The sequence below is a fragment of the Aotus nancymaae genome, unplaced genomic scaffold, assembly GCF_030222135.1.
Source record: "Aotus nancymaae isolate 86718 unplaced genomic scaffold, 86718_ANA_hifiasm-v0.15.2.pri h1tg000062l, whole genome shotgun sequence".
NCBI lineage: Eukaryota > Metazoa > Chordata > Mammalia > Primates > Aotidae > Aotus > Aotus nancymaae.
In genome coordinates, this window is record NW_026988476.1 from 39,740,899 (window position 1) to 39,761,847 (window position 20,949).

The 20,949-nt window shown below is 38.4% G+C and overlaps 2 protein-coding genes across 2 annotated transcripts in view; one reads left to right on the plus strand and one right to left on the minus strand.

The window, feature by feature from the left end:
- Window positions 1-20,949, plus strand: part of USP8 (ubiquitin specific peptidase 8) — an 84,169-nt gene that overhangs the window by 51,449 nt on the left and 11,771 nt on the right. Inside the window, exons 8-12 of the mRNA XM_012442299.3 lie at window positions 3,034-3,196; window positions 6,968-7,112; window positions 7,396-7,619; window positions 12,419-13,000; window positions 17,118-17,204. Coding sequence (XP_012297722.2) covers window positions 3,034-3,196; window positions 6,968-7,112; window positions 7,396-7,619; window positions 12,419-13,000; window positions 17,118-17,204 — 1,201 coding nt within the window. The remainder of the gene's footprint in view (window positions 1-3,033; window positions 3,197-6,967; window positions 7,113-7,395; window positions 7,620-12,418; window positions 13,001-17,117; window positions 17,205-20,949) is intronic.
- Window positions 15,662-16,133, minus strand: LOC135270385 (large ribosomal subunit protein eL22-like). The gene has a single exon (XM_064365666.1). The coding sequence runs from the start codon at window positions 16,103-16,105 to the stop codon at window positions 15,719-15,721; it is 387 nt and encodes a 128-aa protein (XP_064221736.1). The 5' UTR covers window positions 16,106-16,133; the 3' UTR covers window positions 15,662-15,718.

Here is a 20,949-nt window from a genome sequence, read left to right on the forward strand (position 1 = left end):
ATTTAGCTCCTGTATTCTTAACTTTTATTTATTTGTTTGTTTGTTTGTTTATTTTCGAGATAGAGTTTCACTCTGTTGCCCAGGCTGGAGTGCAGTGGCACGATCTCGGCTCACTGCAACCTCTGCCTCCTGGGTTCAAGCGATTCTCCTGCCTCAGTCTCCCAAGTAGCTGGGACTACAGGCACACACCACCACACCCAGCTAATTTTTGTATTTTTAGTAGAGATAGGATTTCACCATGTTGGCCAGGATGGTCTCAATCTCTTGACCTCATGATCCACCCGCCTCCTCCTCCCAAAGTGCTGGGATTACAGGCATGAGCCACTGTGCCCTGCCTGAGCCACTGTGCCTGACCTTAACTTTTAATACATTATAGTATACATATCAGAGTACTCCTGTCCTAAGTGTCTAGCCCAGTGAATTTTCATTAACTGAATGCACCCATTTAACTAGCATCCAGACCAAGAAACATAACGTTATCATCCTTCTTGAACCCGATATACCCCCTGTAAGTTACTACCCATATCCCACTGTCCAAGGAAACCACCAACTTCTAACAGAATATATTCTTTTTATCTGCTTTTGTACTTTATATAAATGGAATTGTATAATATGTAGTCTTTAATATCTGTCTTCTTTAGTCAACCTGTGTTTGTGATAGTCATCTCTATTGTGTGTAGTTGTAGTTTGTTCATTCTCATTGACATATGTTGTTCTGTTGTGTGAATATAGCACAGTTTACTTAAATATTTATCTTCAGACGTTCCTTTTACTTATTGGATATGATGCTGGTTTTTTTCATGTATTTAGGGCCATACAATTTCCTATTAAATTTATTCAAGTAAAAACATTATTATTTTTTTTTAATGAATGAGAGGTTCTCATATTGCCCAGGTTGGCCTTGAATGCATAGCCTCGCCTCCTCAAGCGCCAGGACAACTGGCCCGAGCCACCGCGGCTCGTAAAAACTTATTTTTAATTAAATTAAATTTAAATAATAATAGGACAAGTGGAGCAGAGTTGGAGAAAATTGTGAAGATGGTACATAAAAGACAGAAGTTTGAGAAACATTGGCTGATACTATTGTTTCCCAAAGTGTTTTCTGTAGCATACTAATCCTGAAAACAGTATTTAGGTAAATATATCCCTAGGGTTGGAAATAGTCTTTATGAATATCACATTTCACCTTTTTTCCTTCTTTGTTGACCAAGTATCCTTCTAATCTGTATATATCAGGAGAGGATATTATTAGACAATATTTTATATTTTTTCTACTTCTTTACTTCCTAGAGGATACAGTATCCAACAGTATTATATAGGAACTGGATTTTAAAATTAAAATAATCTTAACTATTTGGTTTTACTTGTGGATAAAAGTTGCACTACTCCTGCCCAGCTTGCCAGTATCATCAGTTAAATATTGAAATGCCCCTATATACTAAGTGCTTTGCTAAGAATAATATGAAGCTCCTTACCCAAAGGTGTGAATCTGTATTATTCACCCATTCAATATTTAAACTTTTTTTTTTTTTTTTTTTTGAGACAGAGTCTCGCTCTGTTGCCCAGGCTGGAGTGCAGTGATGTGATCTCAGCTTACTGCAACTTCCACCTCCTGGGTTCAGGCTGTTCTGCCTCAGCCTCCTGAGTAGCTGGAACTGCAGTCATGCACCATCACTTCTGGCTAATGTTTGTAGTTTTTATTAGAGAGAAGATTTTGCCATGTTGGCCAGGCTGGTCTCAAACTCCTGACCTCAAGTGATCTGCCCACCTTGGCCTCCCAAAGTGCTGGGATTATAGGCGTGAGCCACCATGCTCAGCTGATTAAACAAACCAATATTTACTGAACACTTTCTACGGGCTGGGTTACTATGTTCTAAGTGCTGGGCTAAGCCATTGAACAAACAAAAATTTGTCTTTGGAGCTTTTAAGAGAGGTAAGCTAGGTGACACACAATAAAACCTTAAAATGTGTAGCATGTCTTATGTTGGGTGCCTTGAAAATGGGAATGCCATGTGTGTGTGTGTGTGTGTTTGGATGGCTCTTAAATTTTTAATCTAGAAAGCCCTCACAGAGAAGTTATTAGCAAATCTTGAAGAAATAAGGGAATTGAGTGATGCAGCTATCTGGGGAGGAGGATTCCAGACAGGGAAAAGCAAGAGCAAAGGCCCTTAGGGAAGAGCATGCCTGGATGAACCAGAAATAACAAGGAAGCCAGTGGCTGGAGTGAGTAAAGGGGGCCAGTAGTTAGAGATGAGGATGTTGAGGCTTGGGGGTGCATGTCTATGGCAGGCCATTGTAAGGACTTTAGCTTTTATGTGAGCAAAAGATGATGTAAACATTGTATTTTAATGTAGAGTTGGTGTTATTCCCAGTTGATGATTTAAGAGGCAGCATAGCAAAGAGCATGTACATGAGCCAGATTGCCTGAATTTTAATTCTGGCTCCCCTTAACTTGAACAAGTTGCTTAACTTCTTTGTGCCTCAGTTTCCCTGAAATAGGGATAATAATAATATCCACCTTAGGATTGTTGTGAAAACTCAATGAGTTTCAATGAGAATAAAGCATTTAGAACAGTATCTGGCACATGGTAAATGGTATATGTGTTTGTTGAATAAACATCCTGGTATTTGGTGGACTATTAATTATCTAGGTATAAGAGAACTGAAATATGAATAATCTTACCCAGGTGATTCCCCAGTTTATATTTGGCTAAAAGAGGAGCTCAGACAATATGTTTTTAGTTTTGCTCCCCCCGCCGCTTTTTTTAATAAAGGGTCAGAATGAAAAGAATTGAGTCTTCTTTTTTAGTCTCTAATAATTACTGAAACTATGTTCCAATATTATACAGTAGTGAAGGGGTTAAACATTTTAGGCTGTTTAATATCTTAATATATAACCTCACTTTAGAAAGGAATCTCCTTAAAGTTTGCTATGGTGTGGTTCAGATTGTAGAACAAAACTGAGAGTCTTCTGTTAGTATATTAGGACCTCTTGTTAACTTTCGCTCCAATACAAATGTTAATACATTTCAGAGTCACTGCTAGTTGGATTGAAGCACACCTCCCAGATGATTCTAAAGACACATGGAAGAAGAGGGGGAATGTGGAATATGTGGTACTTCTTGACTGGTTTAGTTCTGCCAAAGATTTACAAATTGGAACAACTCTCCGGAGTCTGAAAGATGCACTTTTCAAGGTTAGCAAGTTTTGTTGTTAGTGTATTGTAATTGCAAGCCACCTCTGGTTGTTAGAAAGGCATGTTAACTAGTTGTTTATCTTAAATGCTAAAAGATACATCATGCTTTTTTTTTTTTGAGACTGAGTCTCACTCTGTTTCCCAGGCTGGAATACAGTGGCGTGATCTCAGCTCACTGCAACCTCTGCCTCCCAGGTTCAAGCGATTCTTGTGCCTCAGCCTCCTAAGTAGCTGAGACTACAGGCTTGAACCATCACACCCAGCTAATTTTTGTATTTTTAGTCGAGGCAGGGTTTTACCATGTTGGCCAGGCTGGTCTCGAACTCCTGACCTCAGGTGATCCACCCCCCTTGGCCTCCCAAAGTGCTAGGATTACAAGCATGAGCTACCATGCCTAGCCCATCATGGTTTAATTGTAGGATTTTTATAAATTCAGATTTAAAAGACTTGTTTTGGCTGGGCTTGGTGGTTCATGCCTGTAATCCCAGCATTTTGGAAGGTCGAGACAGCATGATCACTTGAGGCCAGGAGTTTGAGACCAGCCTGAGCAATATGGAGAGACCCCTATCTCTACAGAAATTAGCCAGGCATAGTGTCTCATGCCTATAGTCCCAGATACTCAGGAGGCCAAGGTGGGAAGATCACCTGAGCTCAGGAGGTTGAGGTTGTAGTAAGCCAAGACTGGCACTCCACTCCAGCCTAGGTGACAAAGCATGAGGGCCTGCCTCAAAAAAATTTTAAAAAGTAAAAGTAAAATAAAAATTTTTTAAAATCACTAGATAACAATACACTGATCTATATAAAATATATTAGAATTTTTAGAAATATAAATTATCTGAAAAAATGACTTTTTAAGATTTAGATTATAAAACATAAAAGCAAAGGAAGAAGTCATTGAGGAAAAAAGATTGGTCGATTAGACGTTGTAAAATTAAAACTTAGATGTGAAAAGATCTTATAAGATTATAAGGCAAGGCTGGCAGGGTGGCTCATGCCTGTAACCCCAGCACTTTGGGAGGCTGAGGTGGGCAGATCACATGAGGGCGGGAGTTCAAGACCAGCCTAAGCAACATGGAGAAACCCTGTCTCTAGCTGGGCGTGGTGGCGCATGCCTGTAATCCCAGCTATTTGGGAGGCTGAGGTAGAAGAATTCCTTGAACCCGGGAGGCAGAGGTTGCAGTGAGCCAAGATCGTGCCATTGCATTCCAGCCTAGGCAACAAGAGTGAAACTCCGTCTCACACACACACACACACACACACACACACACACACACACGATTACAAGGCAGAAGATAGGCAAAAATATTTACAACACATATGGCAGTGGTTTAAAATACCTAAAATCCAAAGAACTTTTACAAATAAGAAAAATACTTAAGATAAAATAGTAAAATAAGTTGTGGACACAGACTGCCATGAACAGAAAGTGAAATGCAAGTGGACATAACCATAAAAATGATCAACTTTACTAGTATCAGATAAATGCATATTAAAACAATGGATGCCATTTTCACTGACCAAGTTAACAAAGGCTTAAAAAATAATACAGTGTCCCTCAGTGTCTGTGGGGGTTGGTGCTAGGACCCCCCCGCCACCGCCACAAATACCAAAATCCATGGATATTCAAGTTTCTTATATATAATGGTATAGTATTTGCATATAAACTACACATATCCTCCCATATACTTTAAATCATCTGTAGATTCCGTATAATAACTAATACAAAGTAAGTGTTTTGTAAACAGTTGTTGCACCATATTGTTTGGAGAATAGTGACAAGAAAAAAAAGCCTGTACATGCTCAGTACAGACACAATCATTATAGGCCTAACTGTATATTTTTAAAATTTATTTATTTTTAATTTTTTTTTTTTTTTTTAGAGACAGGGTCTTTCAGTCACCTAGGCTTGAGTGCCATGGCACAATCATAGCTCACTGAAGCCTCCAACTCCTGGCTCAAGTGATCCTACTGCCTCAGCCTCCTGAGTAGCTGGGACTAAAGGTGCTCACCATGCCTGGCTAATGTTTTAAAATTTTTTAGTAGAGACAAGGTGTTGCTATGTTGCCCAGGGTAGTCTCAAACTCCTGGCCTCAAGCATTCCTCCCACCTTGGCCACCCAAAGTGTTGGGATTAAATATTTTATTTTATTAATTTATTTATTTATTTTTGAGATGGAGTCTTGCTCTGTCACCCAGGCTGGAGCGAGACTTCGACTCAAAAAAAAAAAAAAAAAAGAAAATTGCAAATAACTATAGAAAAAGGGGCAAAGAATGTAATTATTAAATAGTTAAGTCACAGAACAATATAAATGTATAGTAAATAAATGAAAAAATGTTCAACGTCACTAATAAAGAAACGCTAATTAAAACAAAATACCATTTTGTGTCCATCAGTTTGATAAAAATTATAAAGATGTATAATGGACATTCTCATATCCTGTTGGTTAAGTGTGTAAATTGGTATAGCCTTCCTGAAGGGCAACTGGGCATCATTTTAAAATCAGCAATTCTACTCCTAGGTAATTATCTTTAAAAATTACATATATATGTATATTTTTACATATATATATATATTTTGAGACAGTCTCACTTTGTCACTAGGTTGGAGTGCAGTGGTGCTATCTTGCCTCTCTGCAATCTCTGCTTTCTGGGTTCAAGCGATTCTTCTGCCTCAGCCTCCCGAGTAGCTGGGATTACAGGCGCATGCCACCATGCCCAGCTAATTTTTGTATTATTAATAGAGTCTGAGTTTCACCATGTTGCTCAGGATGGTCTCGATCTCTTGATCTCGTGATACGCCCACCTTGGCCTCCCAAAGTGCTGGGATTACAGGTGTGAGCCACCGCGCCCAGCATATTTTTAAGTGATCATTTCTAAGATCAGCAATATATTGAAAACCTTAAGCAACTCCCTTTCTGGGAATTTTCCTTCAGGAAGTGATGAGGTATGTGCATGTATAAGGATCTTTGGTGCTTATTTCAGCATTGCTTATAATTAAAGGGGAAAAAAACCAAATGTTCAAATGATTGACTCAGTATTGGTGTGTGTGTAAAGTAGAACAGGCCATGCTCAGTGGCTCACATCTGTAAATCCCAGCACTTTGGGAGGCTGAGCCAGGTGGACCACTTAAGCCCAGGAGTTCAAGACCAGCCTGGGCAATGTGGTGAAACCCCACCTCACAAAAAGTTGAAAAATTAGCTGGGTATGGTGGTGTATGCTTGTCATCGTAGCTACTAGGGAGGCTGAGGTGGGAGGATCAGTTGAGCGCAGGAGGTCAAGGCTGCAGTGAGCCGTGATTGTGCCACTGCATTCCAACTTGGGTGATAAAGCAAGACCTTGTCTCAGTCCATCAATCAGTCAATCAGTAGTCAAATATTATCTAGTCATTACAAATGACGATATAGCTCTGTATTGATGAAAAATGTTCATATAAAAGAAAAGCAACATTATAAAGATTTTAATGAAAACTATAAGAGTAAATTCCAGAATATAAAGTGGTATTGGGGTGGTGAGGTTATGGGTCATTTTTGTTTTATATTAAGTAATTTATTTTCTAATTTTTCTTCTAAGGTCATTGATTATTTGTGTGGTTTTAAAAACCCCACCAATATAACAATTTCATTTAGTGTTGAATTTTGAATCAGTTCTTTTTGTCATTATTTAGAAGATAAATTCTTGTATTTAAGGGAACAACTTTAAAATTTAGATTTGTTATGGTTTTAACTGTTGAAAGATTGCTGACATATTAAAAATATGATTTCCTTATTTATAGTGGGAAAGTAAAACTGTCCTGCGCAATGAGCCTTTGGTTTTAGAGGGAGGCTATGAAAACTGGCTCCTTTGCTATCCGCAGTATACAACAAATGCTAAGGTCACTCCACCCCCACGACGCCAGAATGAAGAGGTGTCTATCTCATGTATGTATGTGAAAGTTTTTGTTTAAAATTGCTTTGGTAAAATATACTTTAAAATTATATTTTCACGGAAACATTCTTGGTTGTGTGTGCATTTGTCCTATTAGAGAGCAGTTTGTTTTCAGGCATAAAAATATAAGCCTGGAAGTTCACATTTTCTTTGACTGTTGTAATTGTCATTTCACTTATTTTACATTTAATTATTACATTAACGTGCATGAGAAATGTTAAGTACTCTTTATGGGTTTGCTATTCTTAAAAAACATTTTTATTTTTGTGATTTTAGTGGATTTTACTTATCCTTCATTGGAAGAATCAATTCCTTCTAAACCCACTGCCCAGATGTCACCTCCACCTATAGAAGTAGATGAAAATATTGAATTGATAAGTGATCAAAATGAGAGAATGGGACCACTGAATATATCAACTCCAGTTGAACCAGTTGCTACTTCTAAATCTGATATTTCACCCATAATTCAGCCAGTGCCTAGTATAAAGAATGTTCCACAGGTATGTTCTTGATTTTAACTTTATTCTCTCTTTTGCTTTAATGTTAAATATATAGTGTAGCTGGGCACGGTGGCTCACGCTTATAATCCCAGCACTTTGGGAGGCTGAGATGGGTGGGTCACTTGAGGTCAGGAGTTCAAGACCAGCCTGGCCAACATGGTGAAACCCCATCTCTACTAAAAATACAAAAAATAGCTGGGCTTGATGGCAGGTGACTGTAATCCCAGCTGTTTGGGAGGCTGAGGCATGAGAATTGTTTGAACCCAGGAGGTGGAGTTTGCAGTGAGTCGAGATTGCACCACTGCACTCCAGCCTGGGTGACAGAAAGACTCTGTATCAATGAAAATGATACAGAGAAAATGAAAGAAAAGTATCAATGGGAAGAATGTATGTTTTGACAAATTTTTTGTTTAAATTTTTCGTCATAATTCAGCGTTATTGCCACATCTATGTTAGAGTAGATAATTCAAAGGATTTCAAAGCCAGCTGGTGATCCATTTGCTACAAACAGTGCCAATAAACATTGCATACCACAGTGAATTAGTATAGCCCTTTTGGGATATTTTTGGATTATAATTTGACCCATAGTATTTTCCTAAATAGCTTGGTTTACTATGGTAGGTATGTGATGTCAGTATTTTGGTTTTAAAATAATACTTTACTTCCATTTCCTTAGAATTTGACACACAAATAACAGGCATGTTTAATGATAATCATTTAAAGGTTTTTAAATAACCAAGATGTTACAATAAAAAAATTTTAGTTTTTATTTCCTTTATTTGGTTTCATTTAAAGAGAGGTTAACTAATGCTCCCCTTCTGTGCATTTCCCAGTAACATTTTTTAGCATTCATTTTTAGTTTTTCCCCAGATATATTTAAAATAGTATTTCACATTTAAAGTAGATGACATTTGATTTGTGGAGCCGGTTGTGAATAGAAAATCTGGTAATTTTTTGTTATAAACTGAAGTGGTTCATGTCTTCATTTTTAAGATCTTTTGGTATTGCAGAATAAATTGCAGACTATTAAACAACTTTTCTTAAAGGGTGAATTTAGGAAATTCTAAAAAGAACTTATATTATTGCATTTCCTTTCAACTAAATCTATTTAAACCCTAATCCTTTTGTGTCCCAGCATAACTTTATGAGATATATACAGTTTTTCAGACATATTTTGAGGATCTTCTATATAAAAGGCAGCATGAGGGCTGGGTATGGTGGCTCATGCCTGTAATCCCAACACTTTGGGAGGCAGAGGCGGGCGGATCACCTGAGATCAGGAGTTTGAGACCAGCCTGGCCAACATGGTGAAACCCTGTCTCTATTAAAAATACAAAATTTAGCCAGGCATGGCGGTGCATACCTGCAGTCCCAGCTACTCAGGAGACTGAGGCAGGAGAATCACTTGAACCTGCGAAGCAAGTTTGCAGTGAGGTGAGATTGAGCTATTGCACTCCAGCCTGGGTGACAAAATGAGACTCCATCTCAAAAAAAAAAAAAAGACAGCATGAAAGTTTAGATTCTTCTGATGTTTAGTAGGAGAGATCTGTATAAACAGCCACAGCATAAGGCAGAATATCATAATTGCTCTACAAGCCACTGGAGCACAGATCAAGGAGAATATTTTAGCTGAGAAGATCAAGGATATCTTCATGGAGGAGATAGTATTTTATCTGGGCTTTAAGAGTAGGAGTTGAGGATAGAGGAAGCAAGTAGAAAATTGTATGACCAAAGGCACAGAGCATTCTCTGGGACCAGTGAACAGTTGTGTTTTTTTTGAGATGGAGTTTCACTCTTGTTGCCCAGGCTGGAGTTCAGTGGGGTGATCTCAGCTCACCACAACCTCTGCCTCCTGGGTTCAAGCATTTCTCCTGCCTCAGCTCCTGAGTAGCTGGGATTATAGGCATGCACCACCACACCTGGCTAATTTTGTATTTTTAGTAGAGACAAGATTTCTCCATGTTGGTCAGGCTGGTCTCGAACTCCTGACCTCAGGTGATCCGCCTGCCTCGGCCTCCCAAAGTGCTGGGATTACAGGCGTGAGCCATTGGCCCCAGCCTATTGAACAGTTTTAACATATGTAGGTGCTAGTCTCTGTTGGAAAGAGGAAGTTATGATAGTAGATAAGATTAGAAGGATGGACAAGAGTCATCAAGAGAGACTTGGATCAAATTTGAATTTCATCTTCTAGGCCCAAGGAACCATTAAAGAATTTTAAACTTGTGAGTAACATGATCATAACTGTGCTTTTAAGATTAGGGAAAAATAGATCAAGCCACCAAAATGTAAATGGAAACAGTATTTATTTTTGTTTCTGTTCCACCTCATATTGTTAACTTCATCCCCATAGTGGTTCTTCTTACTTTATTCTCAGATACATGTAGAAAAAAAGACAAGATTTTTTTTTTAAGAGGCAGAAAGAGAAGTAAACAAATAATTTTTTTTTTTTGGTATGGAGTATCGCTCTTGTCACCCGGCTGGAGTGCAGTGGCACAATCTCCGCTCACTGCAGCCTCCGCCTCCTGGGTTCAAGCAATTCTCCAGCTTCAGCCTCCTGAGTAGCTGGGATTACAGGCGCCCACCACCACGCCTGGCTAATTTTTATATTTTTAGTAGAGACAAGGTTTCACCATGTTGGCCAGGCTGGTCCTAACCTGAGGTGATTTGCCTGTCTCAGCCTCCCAAAGTGTTGGGGTTACAGGCATGAGCCACTGCACCCGGCTAATAAATTATTTTTTTCTACTAACTTCTTTGTTTTCTTTTTTGAAGACAGGGTATCGCTCTCTCATCCAGACTGGAATGCAGTGGCACGATCACAGCTCACTGCAGCCTCAACTTCTTGGGTTCAAGCAATCCTCCCACCTCAGCCTCCTGAGTAGCTGGGATTATAAGCACATTCCACCACGTCTGGCTAATTTTTGTATTTTTTGTAGAGACGAGGTTTTGCCATGTTGCCCAGGCTGGTCTTGAACTCCTAGCCTCAAGTGATCCACCTGCCTTGGCCTCCCAAAGTGCTGGGATTACAGGCTTGAGTCACCGCGCCCAGCAACTTGTTTTCTACTAGAACATAAATTAGTTTCCTAAGAACACTATGTAGATTGTTATTGGCAGATATTGTTGTAGGTTTTTATTTTTGTTCCAGTACAGAATATGTGCAAGAAATGATGTTAGGGTCACATCTTAAAATGATGTAATGTTAATATATTGTTAATTTGAGGTAGTAAACATTTAACTCATTAAATCAGAAACTTAGGTAGTTTATTACTCAACTTGAAGGAAAACAGTATTTTACCTCCTATAAAAGTTGTTAGGAAAGATTGCATTTGTTCCCTCAGTAACATAGTTATTAACTGTGTCAGGCACAGTTCTGTCCTTTTAGAGCTTATATTGTAGGAGGGAAGAAAGATTTTAAACAAGTAATTACAGTTATTTGATCAGATTTCCAACGGAGGGAGAAGAATAAGGTATTATAAAAGCATGTATCAGGGGACTTGGCTAGGTTCTAGGAATCAGGGAAGTCTTTTCAGAGGGAGAGATGTGTAAGCCAAGATCTAATGTGGGCATTATCTGGATGAAGAGCTGATAGACAGACATAAGTTGGGAAGGAGCATGGCATCTTTGAAGAATTTTTTTTTTAGTTTTTTTTTTAGTCAGAGTTTCGCTCTTGTTGCCCAGGCTGGAGTAACAAGATATTGGCATGATATTGGCTCACTGCAAACTCCGCCTCCCAGGTTCAGTGGATTCTCCTGCCTCAGCCTCACGAGTAGCTGGGATTACAGGCATGCACCGCCACACCCAGCTATGTATTTTTAGTAGAGACGGGGTTTCATTATGTTGGTCAGGCTGCTCTTGAACTCCCAACCTCAGGTGATCCACCCACCTCAGCCTCCCAAAGTGCTAGGATTACAGGTGTGAGCCATGGTCAGATTTTTCTTTTAAAAGGCAAGTATGGCTGGTATACATAGCCATATGACTGGAGAAAGAGGCAGATGTAAGACCACACATGGACTTACAGGCTGTACTAAAGATTTTAGATAGAATGAGAGCACAGTGGGTAGCAAATTAAAATAAGGTTTTAAGCAGGGGAGAAAATGGTCAAATTTGTTTTAAAATGAATACGCTGGCTATAATGTAGAAAAACAGATTGGGGGGTGGGGCAAGAGAAGAGATGGGCAACTAGTTGAAAGCTATGCTGTAGTCTTGGTGAGAGAGGAGGTTGACATGGTCTTGGCTTGTGGCAGAAGAGATGGAGGGACAGATATAGGACGAAAATTATCAGCATGCAGAAGGATATGGGAAGAACATAAGGGACTCAGGTTTTTGATTTGTGCAACCATTGAGAGAGTAGTTAACATCCATGAGATTAGGACCATGTTTCTGGGGGTGGTAGGGGAATTGTGAATCCATTTTGGCTATGTGAGGTTTGAGGTATATGTATTGACACTCAAATGGAGATATTGGGTAAGTATTTGGATATCTGGAAGTGGAACTTACATTTAGGTAGGCCCTGGTCTAGGTTTTATGTTTTAGAATGAAGACATTTGGAACTCTTTTGTATACAAAACACTCAAGAAAAATTAAAAGTGTTGAGTCAGGAAGACGTAAGTGCCAGTGATGTTTAATATCTCCCATTCAAGTTCTGTTTTATGAGAAATCTTGACAGTGAGTACTTAACAAATAGATGTACTGACAGATGTTGTCTCCACAAAGTGATACTTTTATCACAACTTTATCTCAAGAACTGAGGTTTTTGTCCTGATTTTTGACAGAAATGTTTTGCTCTGGTTTTGTTGCTCTAGATTGATCGTACTAAAAAACCAGCAGTCAAATTGCCTGAAGAGCATAGAATAAAATCTGAAAGTATAAATCATGAGCAACCATCTCCTCAGAATGGAAAAGTTATTCCTGATCGTTCCACCAAGCCAGTAGTTTCCTCTCCAACTCTCTTGTTAACAGATGAAGAAAAGGCTCGTATTCATGCAGAAACTGCCCTTCTAATGGAGAAAAACAAACAAGAAAAAGAACTTCGGGAAAGGCAGCAAGAGGAACAGAAAGAGAAACTGAAGAGGGAAGAACAAGAACAAAAAGCCAAAAAGAAACAAGAAGCTGAAGAAAATGAAATTACAGAGAAGCAACAAAAAGCAAAAGAAGAAATAGAGAAGAAAGAAAGTGAGCAGGCCAAGAAAGAAGATAAAGAAACCTCAGCAAAGAGGGGCAAAGAAATAACAGGAGTAAAAAGACAAAGTAAAAGTGAACATGAAACTTCCGATGCCAAGAAATCTGTAGAAGATAGGGGGAAAAGGTGTCCAACCCCGGAAGTACAGAAAAAGTCAACAGATGTGCCCCATACATCTGCAACAGGGGATTCAGGTTCAGGCAAGGTAAGCAGCACCAGTACAAATTGCCAGTGAAGTGAAAGGAAATGTATGTGAAAATATGATAACACCAGTGGCATTCTTCCATAAAAGGACAGGCATTTCAAATAGTCTTTTCATGGGGGATAGAATGTACTGATCTATCCACATTTGCTCACCTATGCTCCTTTGAGGCCAGTGCCATACATTTATGAAATGATTGGTTGGGAATGAAATTGCTTTTTGTATATTGCATCTATAAAATGCAGTATATTTCAAATAATTGAGATAAATAGCTACATTCTTCATTTTTATGTTTGATGTATGATCATGGAAACACTACAGTAAAATGTGATCTCCTTCTCAGTATAGAGGAACTAGATGCCAATATTTGTATGATAGAATTTATATCTGCTTAGAATATATCCAAAATCAGTGACATCTAAATGGCCCAACGTTTATCTTTGCATATTATGATTTTTTTGGTCAGATCTGTGTCATTTTGTTTCTTGCTTTATCTATTCAAATAATATCGGCAAATAACCCAATTAATTTTGCCCTTGGCTTCACACCCAAAATTGATTCCCATAGTTTTAGGGGACATTATTTTTGTTCAATCTCTAATAATGCCATGCTTTTCTATTTTTCTTCATTATGGCATTAACAATGTCTTTTCCTTTTGAACACCAAATATATGTTTGTAATAGCAAGAACAATTATAGTCTTTTTTACATATATATAAATGCAAAAAACATTTTTAGTAGTGTGAAAATGACTTCTAATGGAAGGTGGGATACTATTTTTATAGAACATCAATTTCTTTTGTTTTTTTTTTTTTTTGAGACGGGTTTTACCATGTTGATCAGGCTGGTCTCGAACTCCTGACCTCAGGTGATCCACCCACCTCAGCCTCCCAAAGTGCTGGGATTACAGGTATGAGCCACCATGCCCAGCCCCAGAACGTCAATTTCTGTACTTCTCAAACACAATAAAGGCTTATTACCAAAATTAACAATTCATAGTCAAGCCACTCGTATCCAGGGAAGATCTACTAACCTCTGCTATTAAAAAAGATAGCTTCCATCCAAAAACCTTCTTTTGTTTTTTTATTTTTTTTAGTAGCCATGTGTTAGCCACTTTGATAGAAAATGTGATCAAAACTCCATTACAAGAGATCAAAAAGACATAGAAAAACCAGTGAGTTTCAATTTTATTACAAGTTTTCAAATCTGGGACTAGTTTTTTTCTTTTAACTTAAATGGTAACTTCAGCCCAGGGTTTTTTCACAACCAAACTAAAAATTACCTTCTACATGGGAACATCAATGCAACAAACAAGTAAAATTTGTAAACTCAAGCCACAAAGTCACAGTTAACAATCACGGTAAGGGGCATCGCCAAAAAGCAACTGATGCCTCAGTGAAGTTTGAAAGAAACTCTGCCTTCTGTGAAGGCAGAGAAATATGCTAGCAATTTTGCTTCAAAGAAATTTGCATAGAAATGGAAAATGCTAGAGCCTTTAACACAAGTGAAATTGCAAAACCTCAACATGTTCAACTAATCCACAGAGCACCAAATGTTAAATTGGAGCCAAGGTAGGATCAAGCATTGAACTTCCAGCTATGCAACTCACAGAGCACAATTTCAGGTGCGGAAACCATCTGTAGGCAAGCTCTTTTAAAAACGTGAATTTCATACACCGTAAATTCTAAAACAGACACTTCTTCATTACTGTTTGAATTTCTTTCAAAGTCACTCACAGCAACAATTGCGACTCTTTTCCCAGCCTTGGTAGCCCCTTTCACAATTCTCTAACCGGTGCACTGCGTCACACCAGTTTGTAGAATGACTTCTGACATTACATCTAGTCATGGCCTAAGTGGCATGGGGCAGCTACTTCCTGGGAACCTCCCATCTCCTTAGCATGGGAGGCTTCCCAATCACTTCGCCTCTGTGGCGCCCTTCACCAGAGCCTCCAGAGTTCTTGGCATCAGGGCCCCCATGGCTGGGCCCCACGCAGGAGGCCACATCTGGAAGCACTATTCCTACAGCTCCCTCTGCTGGAGACCAAAGTGACAGTTTGTTGCAAAAACTTGTAGAACATTACTTACACATTCATTTTTGTACACATTTAGTTAATTTAAAGAACCTGGGACTTTTACAGTTGATTCCCCAAACACCTTTATGGAGAGTGACAGACTACGCACCAATGCTGAAGGAGTGCAGCTTATCTCTCTAGGAAGAAGAGGATTAGCAGACATAATTGTGTGTGTCAAGAGAAATTTGTAATCAAAAAATTAAAGACGAATGACCCAAAAACCCGTATTTTATTGACACTTTTTCCCACAGAGAATCTTAGAAAGATGTCACGTTTTCTTTTAATGAATGAGAGGAACCCACTGGTATCCTGAATCATTGTTTGCGAACAGCAACAGATACAATTGACAGTTTTTAAAACAACAGCCACTCCCTTCAGCCCACACCTCCACACCCTCATCTGCCTCCCCAAGGCTGTCAGTTCCATCAAGTCACCCCCTCCTACTCTGGTATTACCTCGAGAATTGAAATTTTCAAGCAGAAAAAAACAAGAAGTTACAAATGAGTGAGTGGGGAACCAAGGGAAGCCCTTTGACTATGATTTCCATTTTTTGTTCAGTCCATACTGCAGAGATACAAGGATAAACCACCATTTTGGTTCCCAAGTTTTATTCAAGAACACATACAAAATATTCCAGATAAATGAAATTTAATCTTCGTCTTCCTCCTCTTGTTCGTCCTGATTAATCTGGAAGTAACGTAATTCGTAACTCTCTTTGCTGTTAGCAACTACGCGCAACCAATCACGTAGATTATTCTTCTTCAAATATTTTTTGGTGAGATATTTCAAATACCTTTTGGAGAAAGGCACCTCAGACGTCACAGTGATCTTGCTCTTGCTCCTTTCAGTGGTCACCACCCCTCCACCAAGGTTCCCGGCTTTTCCGTTCTCTTTGATCCTTTCTTGCAAAAACTGCTCAAAATTGGCAGCATCCATGATTCCATCTTCTACAGGGTGGGTGCAATCAAGAGTGAACTTCAGAACCTGCTTCTTTTTTTTGCCCCCCTTCGCCACAAGCTTTTTCACGGGAGCCATGGCGGCAGCAGAGGCAGAAAGCCCAAAAACCTTCTTAACACTCCACATTGGGAATATGAAGCCCATGTACTAAAACTCTCTAACTTTATTCACAGGAGGGTCAAAACATGTGAGCTGTTATTTAACATACAATTTAAGTATTATTCATTGAGTATCTACTATCTGCCAAGTATTTTCAGTACATTATCTTATTTACTCCTAATGCTAATCCCATACGGCATTCAATTTACAAATGAAACTGAAACTTAGAGGTTATTTTCCTGAGATCACATAGGCAATGAGATTCCAAAGCTACTTCCTTTCTATCTTGCTATACTAAAGGCATGCAGTCTTTAGAACTTAAATCATTCATATTTGTGGAGTCATTTAGTATATAGGTGCCAAATATTCCTACACATCTAAGTAAAGATTACATTCCTTGTGTGCTCCTTTTAAAAGTAGGAGAAATATGTAATTTATTCTAGAATAAATTTTGTTAAAAGTATCACTAATTTTAAAAAGTTTTTAGTAGAGTTATTTCAAAATAAGATATAAAACTAAAGTAAGTTTTTAAAAAGAATCTGTGAGGATATAAGAAGACATAAATATGGATTTTGTATTTTTGACTATAGGTCTGTATAAAATTCTTAATTTCTTCATTCTCTTGAATATAAATTTTTTGAAGCACAACTCCTTTCAAGGTAACCAAAATCATAATAGTATTTAAATAAAAGAATAATGTTCTAATGAGGTCATAGTGAGTATACATTAATGATCAGCATTTTATACTCTGCCATGTAGTGTGAACCAGTGCTTCACAGTCCACTTTGATTTTCATCTTTTTTTCTTCACTGATTCATCAGTGTTGTTTAGTTTTTTAAGTATTTGGAATGTGACAATAAAATACAATAAACTTTTCAGAGGTCTCCTTTTACATTTTCAGTCTCATAGATTTGGTTGTGTTAGCTAGTAGCTTATTTTGGGAGGAGAGTTAGAGTTTTCTTTCACTAATGTAATTTTAATAATTTTACAGCCATTTAAGATTAAAGGACAACCAGAAAGTGGAATTCTAAGGACAGGAACTTTTAGAGAGGATACAGACGATACCGAAAGAAATAAAGTAAGTACTTCATTGAGGGAAAAAACTGGAATAAAAACCAAACATGGATTATAACTATGTGATTATCTGACCACATTGTCATCCTCTGTTGTGAGATCTACAGTGTAATGGGATCTTTGCCATCTTTGGTAGCTGTTTTTTTGCTTGTTTTTACATGATCAATCCATTTATATGCTAAAGGAAATAGAGTTTGTCTTCCTATTTAAAGTTTGACAGCATATTCTATTTTATGAAAGTAAAAAATATTTAGGCCTTACCATATGATCTAGCAATTCTACTTCAAGGTATATATCCAAAAGGATTGCAAACAAGAAGTATTTGTACCCCATGTTCTTAGCAGTATTATTCATAATAGCTGAAAAATGGAAGCAACCCAAATGTCCATCAGCAGGTGAATGCATAAACAAATGTGATATGTACATACAATGGAATATTATTCAGCCTTAAAAAGGAAGGAAATTCTGACACATTACAACATGGATGAACCTCGAGGTCATTTGCTAAGTGAAATAAGCTAGTTACAGGATAAATACTGAATGATTGCAATTCTGTGAGGTTTGTGAAGTAGGCAAATTTATGTAGACAGAAAGTAGAATGGTGGTTGTCGTAGCTGGGGAAAGGAGAAATGGGGAGTTATTGTTCAGAAGGTACAGAGTTTCAGTTTTGCAAGATGAAAGAGTTCTGGAGATTGTTGGCACAGCAATATACTTGATGTCACTAACCAGTGCACCTAAAAACTGTTAAGATGGTAAATTTTATGTTATGTGTATATCATAATTTTTTAAATACATAGGCTTTGTATAAGACATCTTTGCCTTTGTTTTTCTTTCAGAGCTTAATTGAGATACAATTTGCATACCATAAAATTCGCCTTTTTTTCTTATTTAAAATTCACCTATTTTTAGAATGCAGTTCAGTGATTTTTTTTTTTTTATTAATTTAGAGTTGTGAAACCATTAATACAATCCAATTTTAGAACACTGCCGTCACATCAAAAAGACCCCATGCCCTATTTAGTCTACCCTAAAGCCCAGGCAACACTGAGTCTACTCTCTGTCTCCATAGATTACCTTCTCTGGGATATATATATATACAGTTGTCCCTTGGTATCTGTAGATGATTAGTTCCAGGACCTCCCTCCCATACCAAAATCTGAGGATGCTCAAGTCCCTTACATAAAATGGTATAGTGTTTGCATATAACCTATGTATATCCTCATATATACTTTAAATAATCTCTAGATTACATACCTAATACAATGTAAATGCTATGAAAATAGATGTTATACTGTATTGTTTAGAGAATAATAAAAGCCTGTACATGTTCAGTACAGCCAGAATTAATTTTTTTCAAGTATTTTCAATCTGTGGGTGGTTGAATTCACAGATGCAGAACTGATGAATACAGAGAACCAACTGCATATCCAATCTAAATCTATGTGAATTTAACATGTTAAATTTTTGTTAAGTCATTCTCCTGTATTTTGCCATTGAAGAAATCTGAGACCAGCCTTGGCAACATAGCAAGACCCCATTTCTCCATAGAAAGAGAAAGAAAGGGGGCCAGGTATGGTTGCTCATGCCTGTAATTCCAGTACTTTGGGAGCCTGAGGTAGATGGATCACTTGAGCCCCAGGAGTTCAAGACCAGCCTGGGCAACATAGCAAAACCCTGTCTCTAGAAAAAAATATTAAAAATTATCTGGGCATGGTGGCGCCTGCCTGTAGTCCCAGCTAGTCAAAAAGCTGAGGTGGGAGTATCACCTGATCCTAGGGAGATCGAGGATACAGTGAGCTGTGATCATGCTCCTGCACTCCAGCCTGGGCAACAGAGTGAGACCCTGTCTCAAACAGGAGGAAAAATGGCATAAAATATGTTAAGGCCAGAATGACTGATTTCACAATTTTCTTATTTTTCACTGCAATAGTTAAAGAGCCACAGCAACAACAAATCCATTAATATTTATACAAAAAATGTTCATTAACTACAGAAGTCAAATGATTTATGGAATTTATTTGTTTAGCTCTAAGATGAACTCCTTCCCATACCAAAATCTGAGGATGCTCAGAATTTGTCACCTGGGCAGGAGTACAGTGGTGTGATCATAGCTCACTTGACCTCCTGGGCTCAAGCCTTGACCAAATGGACTCAAAGGATCCTCCCACCTCAGCCTCCAGAATAGCTAGGACCACAGGTGCATGCCACCAGGTCTGGCTGGGGTTTTTTTGTTTTTGTTTTTTTGTTTTGGAGTCTCGCTTTGTTGCCCAGGCTTGAGTGCAGTGGCATGAAGTCAGGTCACTGTAACCTCCACCTCTCAGGTTCAAGGGACTTGAGCATCCTCAGATTTTGGTATGGGAGGGAGGTCCTGGAACCAATCATTAAATATAACACATAACCCATTAAAACTATGTTATGTAAGAATGATAAAATGGACTTTGAGGACTAGGGGCAAGGGCGGGAGCGGGGGCAAGGGATAAAAGACTAGAAATAGGGTACAGTGTATACTGCTCAGGTGATGGGTGCACTAAAATCTCACAAATCACCACTAAAGAACTTATTAATAGCCGAGCACGGTGGCTAACACCTGTAATGCCAGCATTTTAGGAGGCAAAGGCAGAGGACCATTTGAGGTCAGGAGTTTGAGACCAGCCTGACCAACATGGTGAAACCCTGTCTCTACTAAAAATACAAAAAGTAGCCAGGCGTGGTGGCGTGTCCCTGTAGTCCCAGCTACTTGGGAGGATGAGGCAGGAGAACCGCTTGAAACCAGGGGGTGGAGGTTGCAGTGAGCCAAGATCGTGCCATTGCACTCCAGCCTGGGCAACAGAGTGAGACTCCATATGAAAAAAACAAACAAAACAAACAAACTTAGATTGTAACCAAGTATCACCTGTACCCCAATAACCTATGGAAAAATAAAAATAGAGAAAAAATAAAACCATGTTATGTTTTATTGACGTTCTTCTAAGAACAAAAAATAAAATTTCTTAAGATATGTAAGCCTGACAAAGATTAAGAACTTCAGCCCTAGTCAAATAACAGTGCTCCAAAAGTGAAACCCAAGAGAGCTGAAAATGAGTTAACAATAAAAGAAAATGAAGAGAGAGAGATATATATATACATGCCTTCTCTTCTGACATTCTTCTGTTCCTTTTAGAGGGAAAGAGTAGGAATTAGATGACTGGAACCACAAAGTGAAGACTAAAAACTAAAAAATACAAAGTTAAAATGGAGGTTTGCAGTTATTCCTACTGGACCTGACATTTTAAGCAGGGCTTCACACCAGCCACAGCCAAGGTCTTTGGCAACATTGAAAGGAAAGCAAAAGTTGTCCTTGTTGGCCACCTGCCATCTTGCCCCATCTCTGCCCTTCAGGAAGCAACAGTACTGAATATATCTTCTGGCTGTCTTAAATGTCATGCTGTATAATCCACTCTACACTCATTCTATGTAAAATGCCACAGACAAGTATTGATTAAATAACATTTTAAAGTAATTGTCAGATATTAAGAAGGCTCAGCCTTCTCAAGATTTACTCACCACTAAAGCTTACAGTATTTGCTAAGCAACTACTGTGTCTCTAACACTGTGCTAAATGCTTGAGGGTAGTGTTTTTAAAATCTATAAGGTCATCATCAGTGCGAGTACAAGCCCAGGTGTGGTGGCACGTGCCTGCAGACCCAGCTACTTGGGAGACTGAGGCAGGAGAATCATTTGTGCCAAGGTGTTCAAGAACAGCCTCGGCA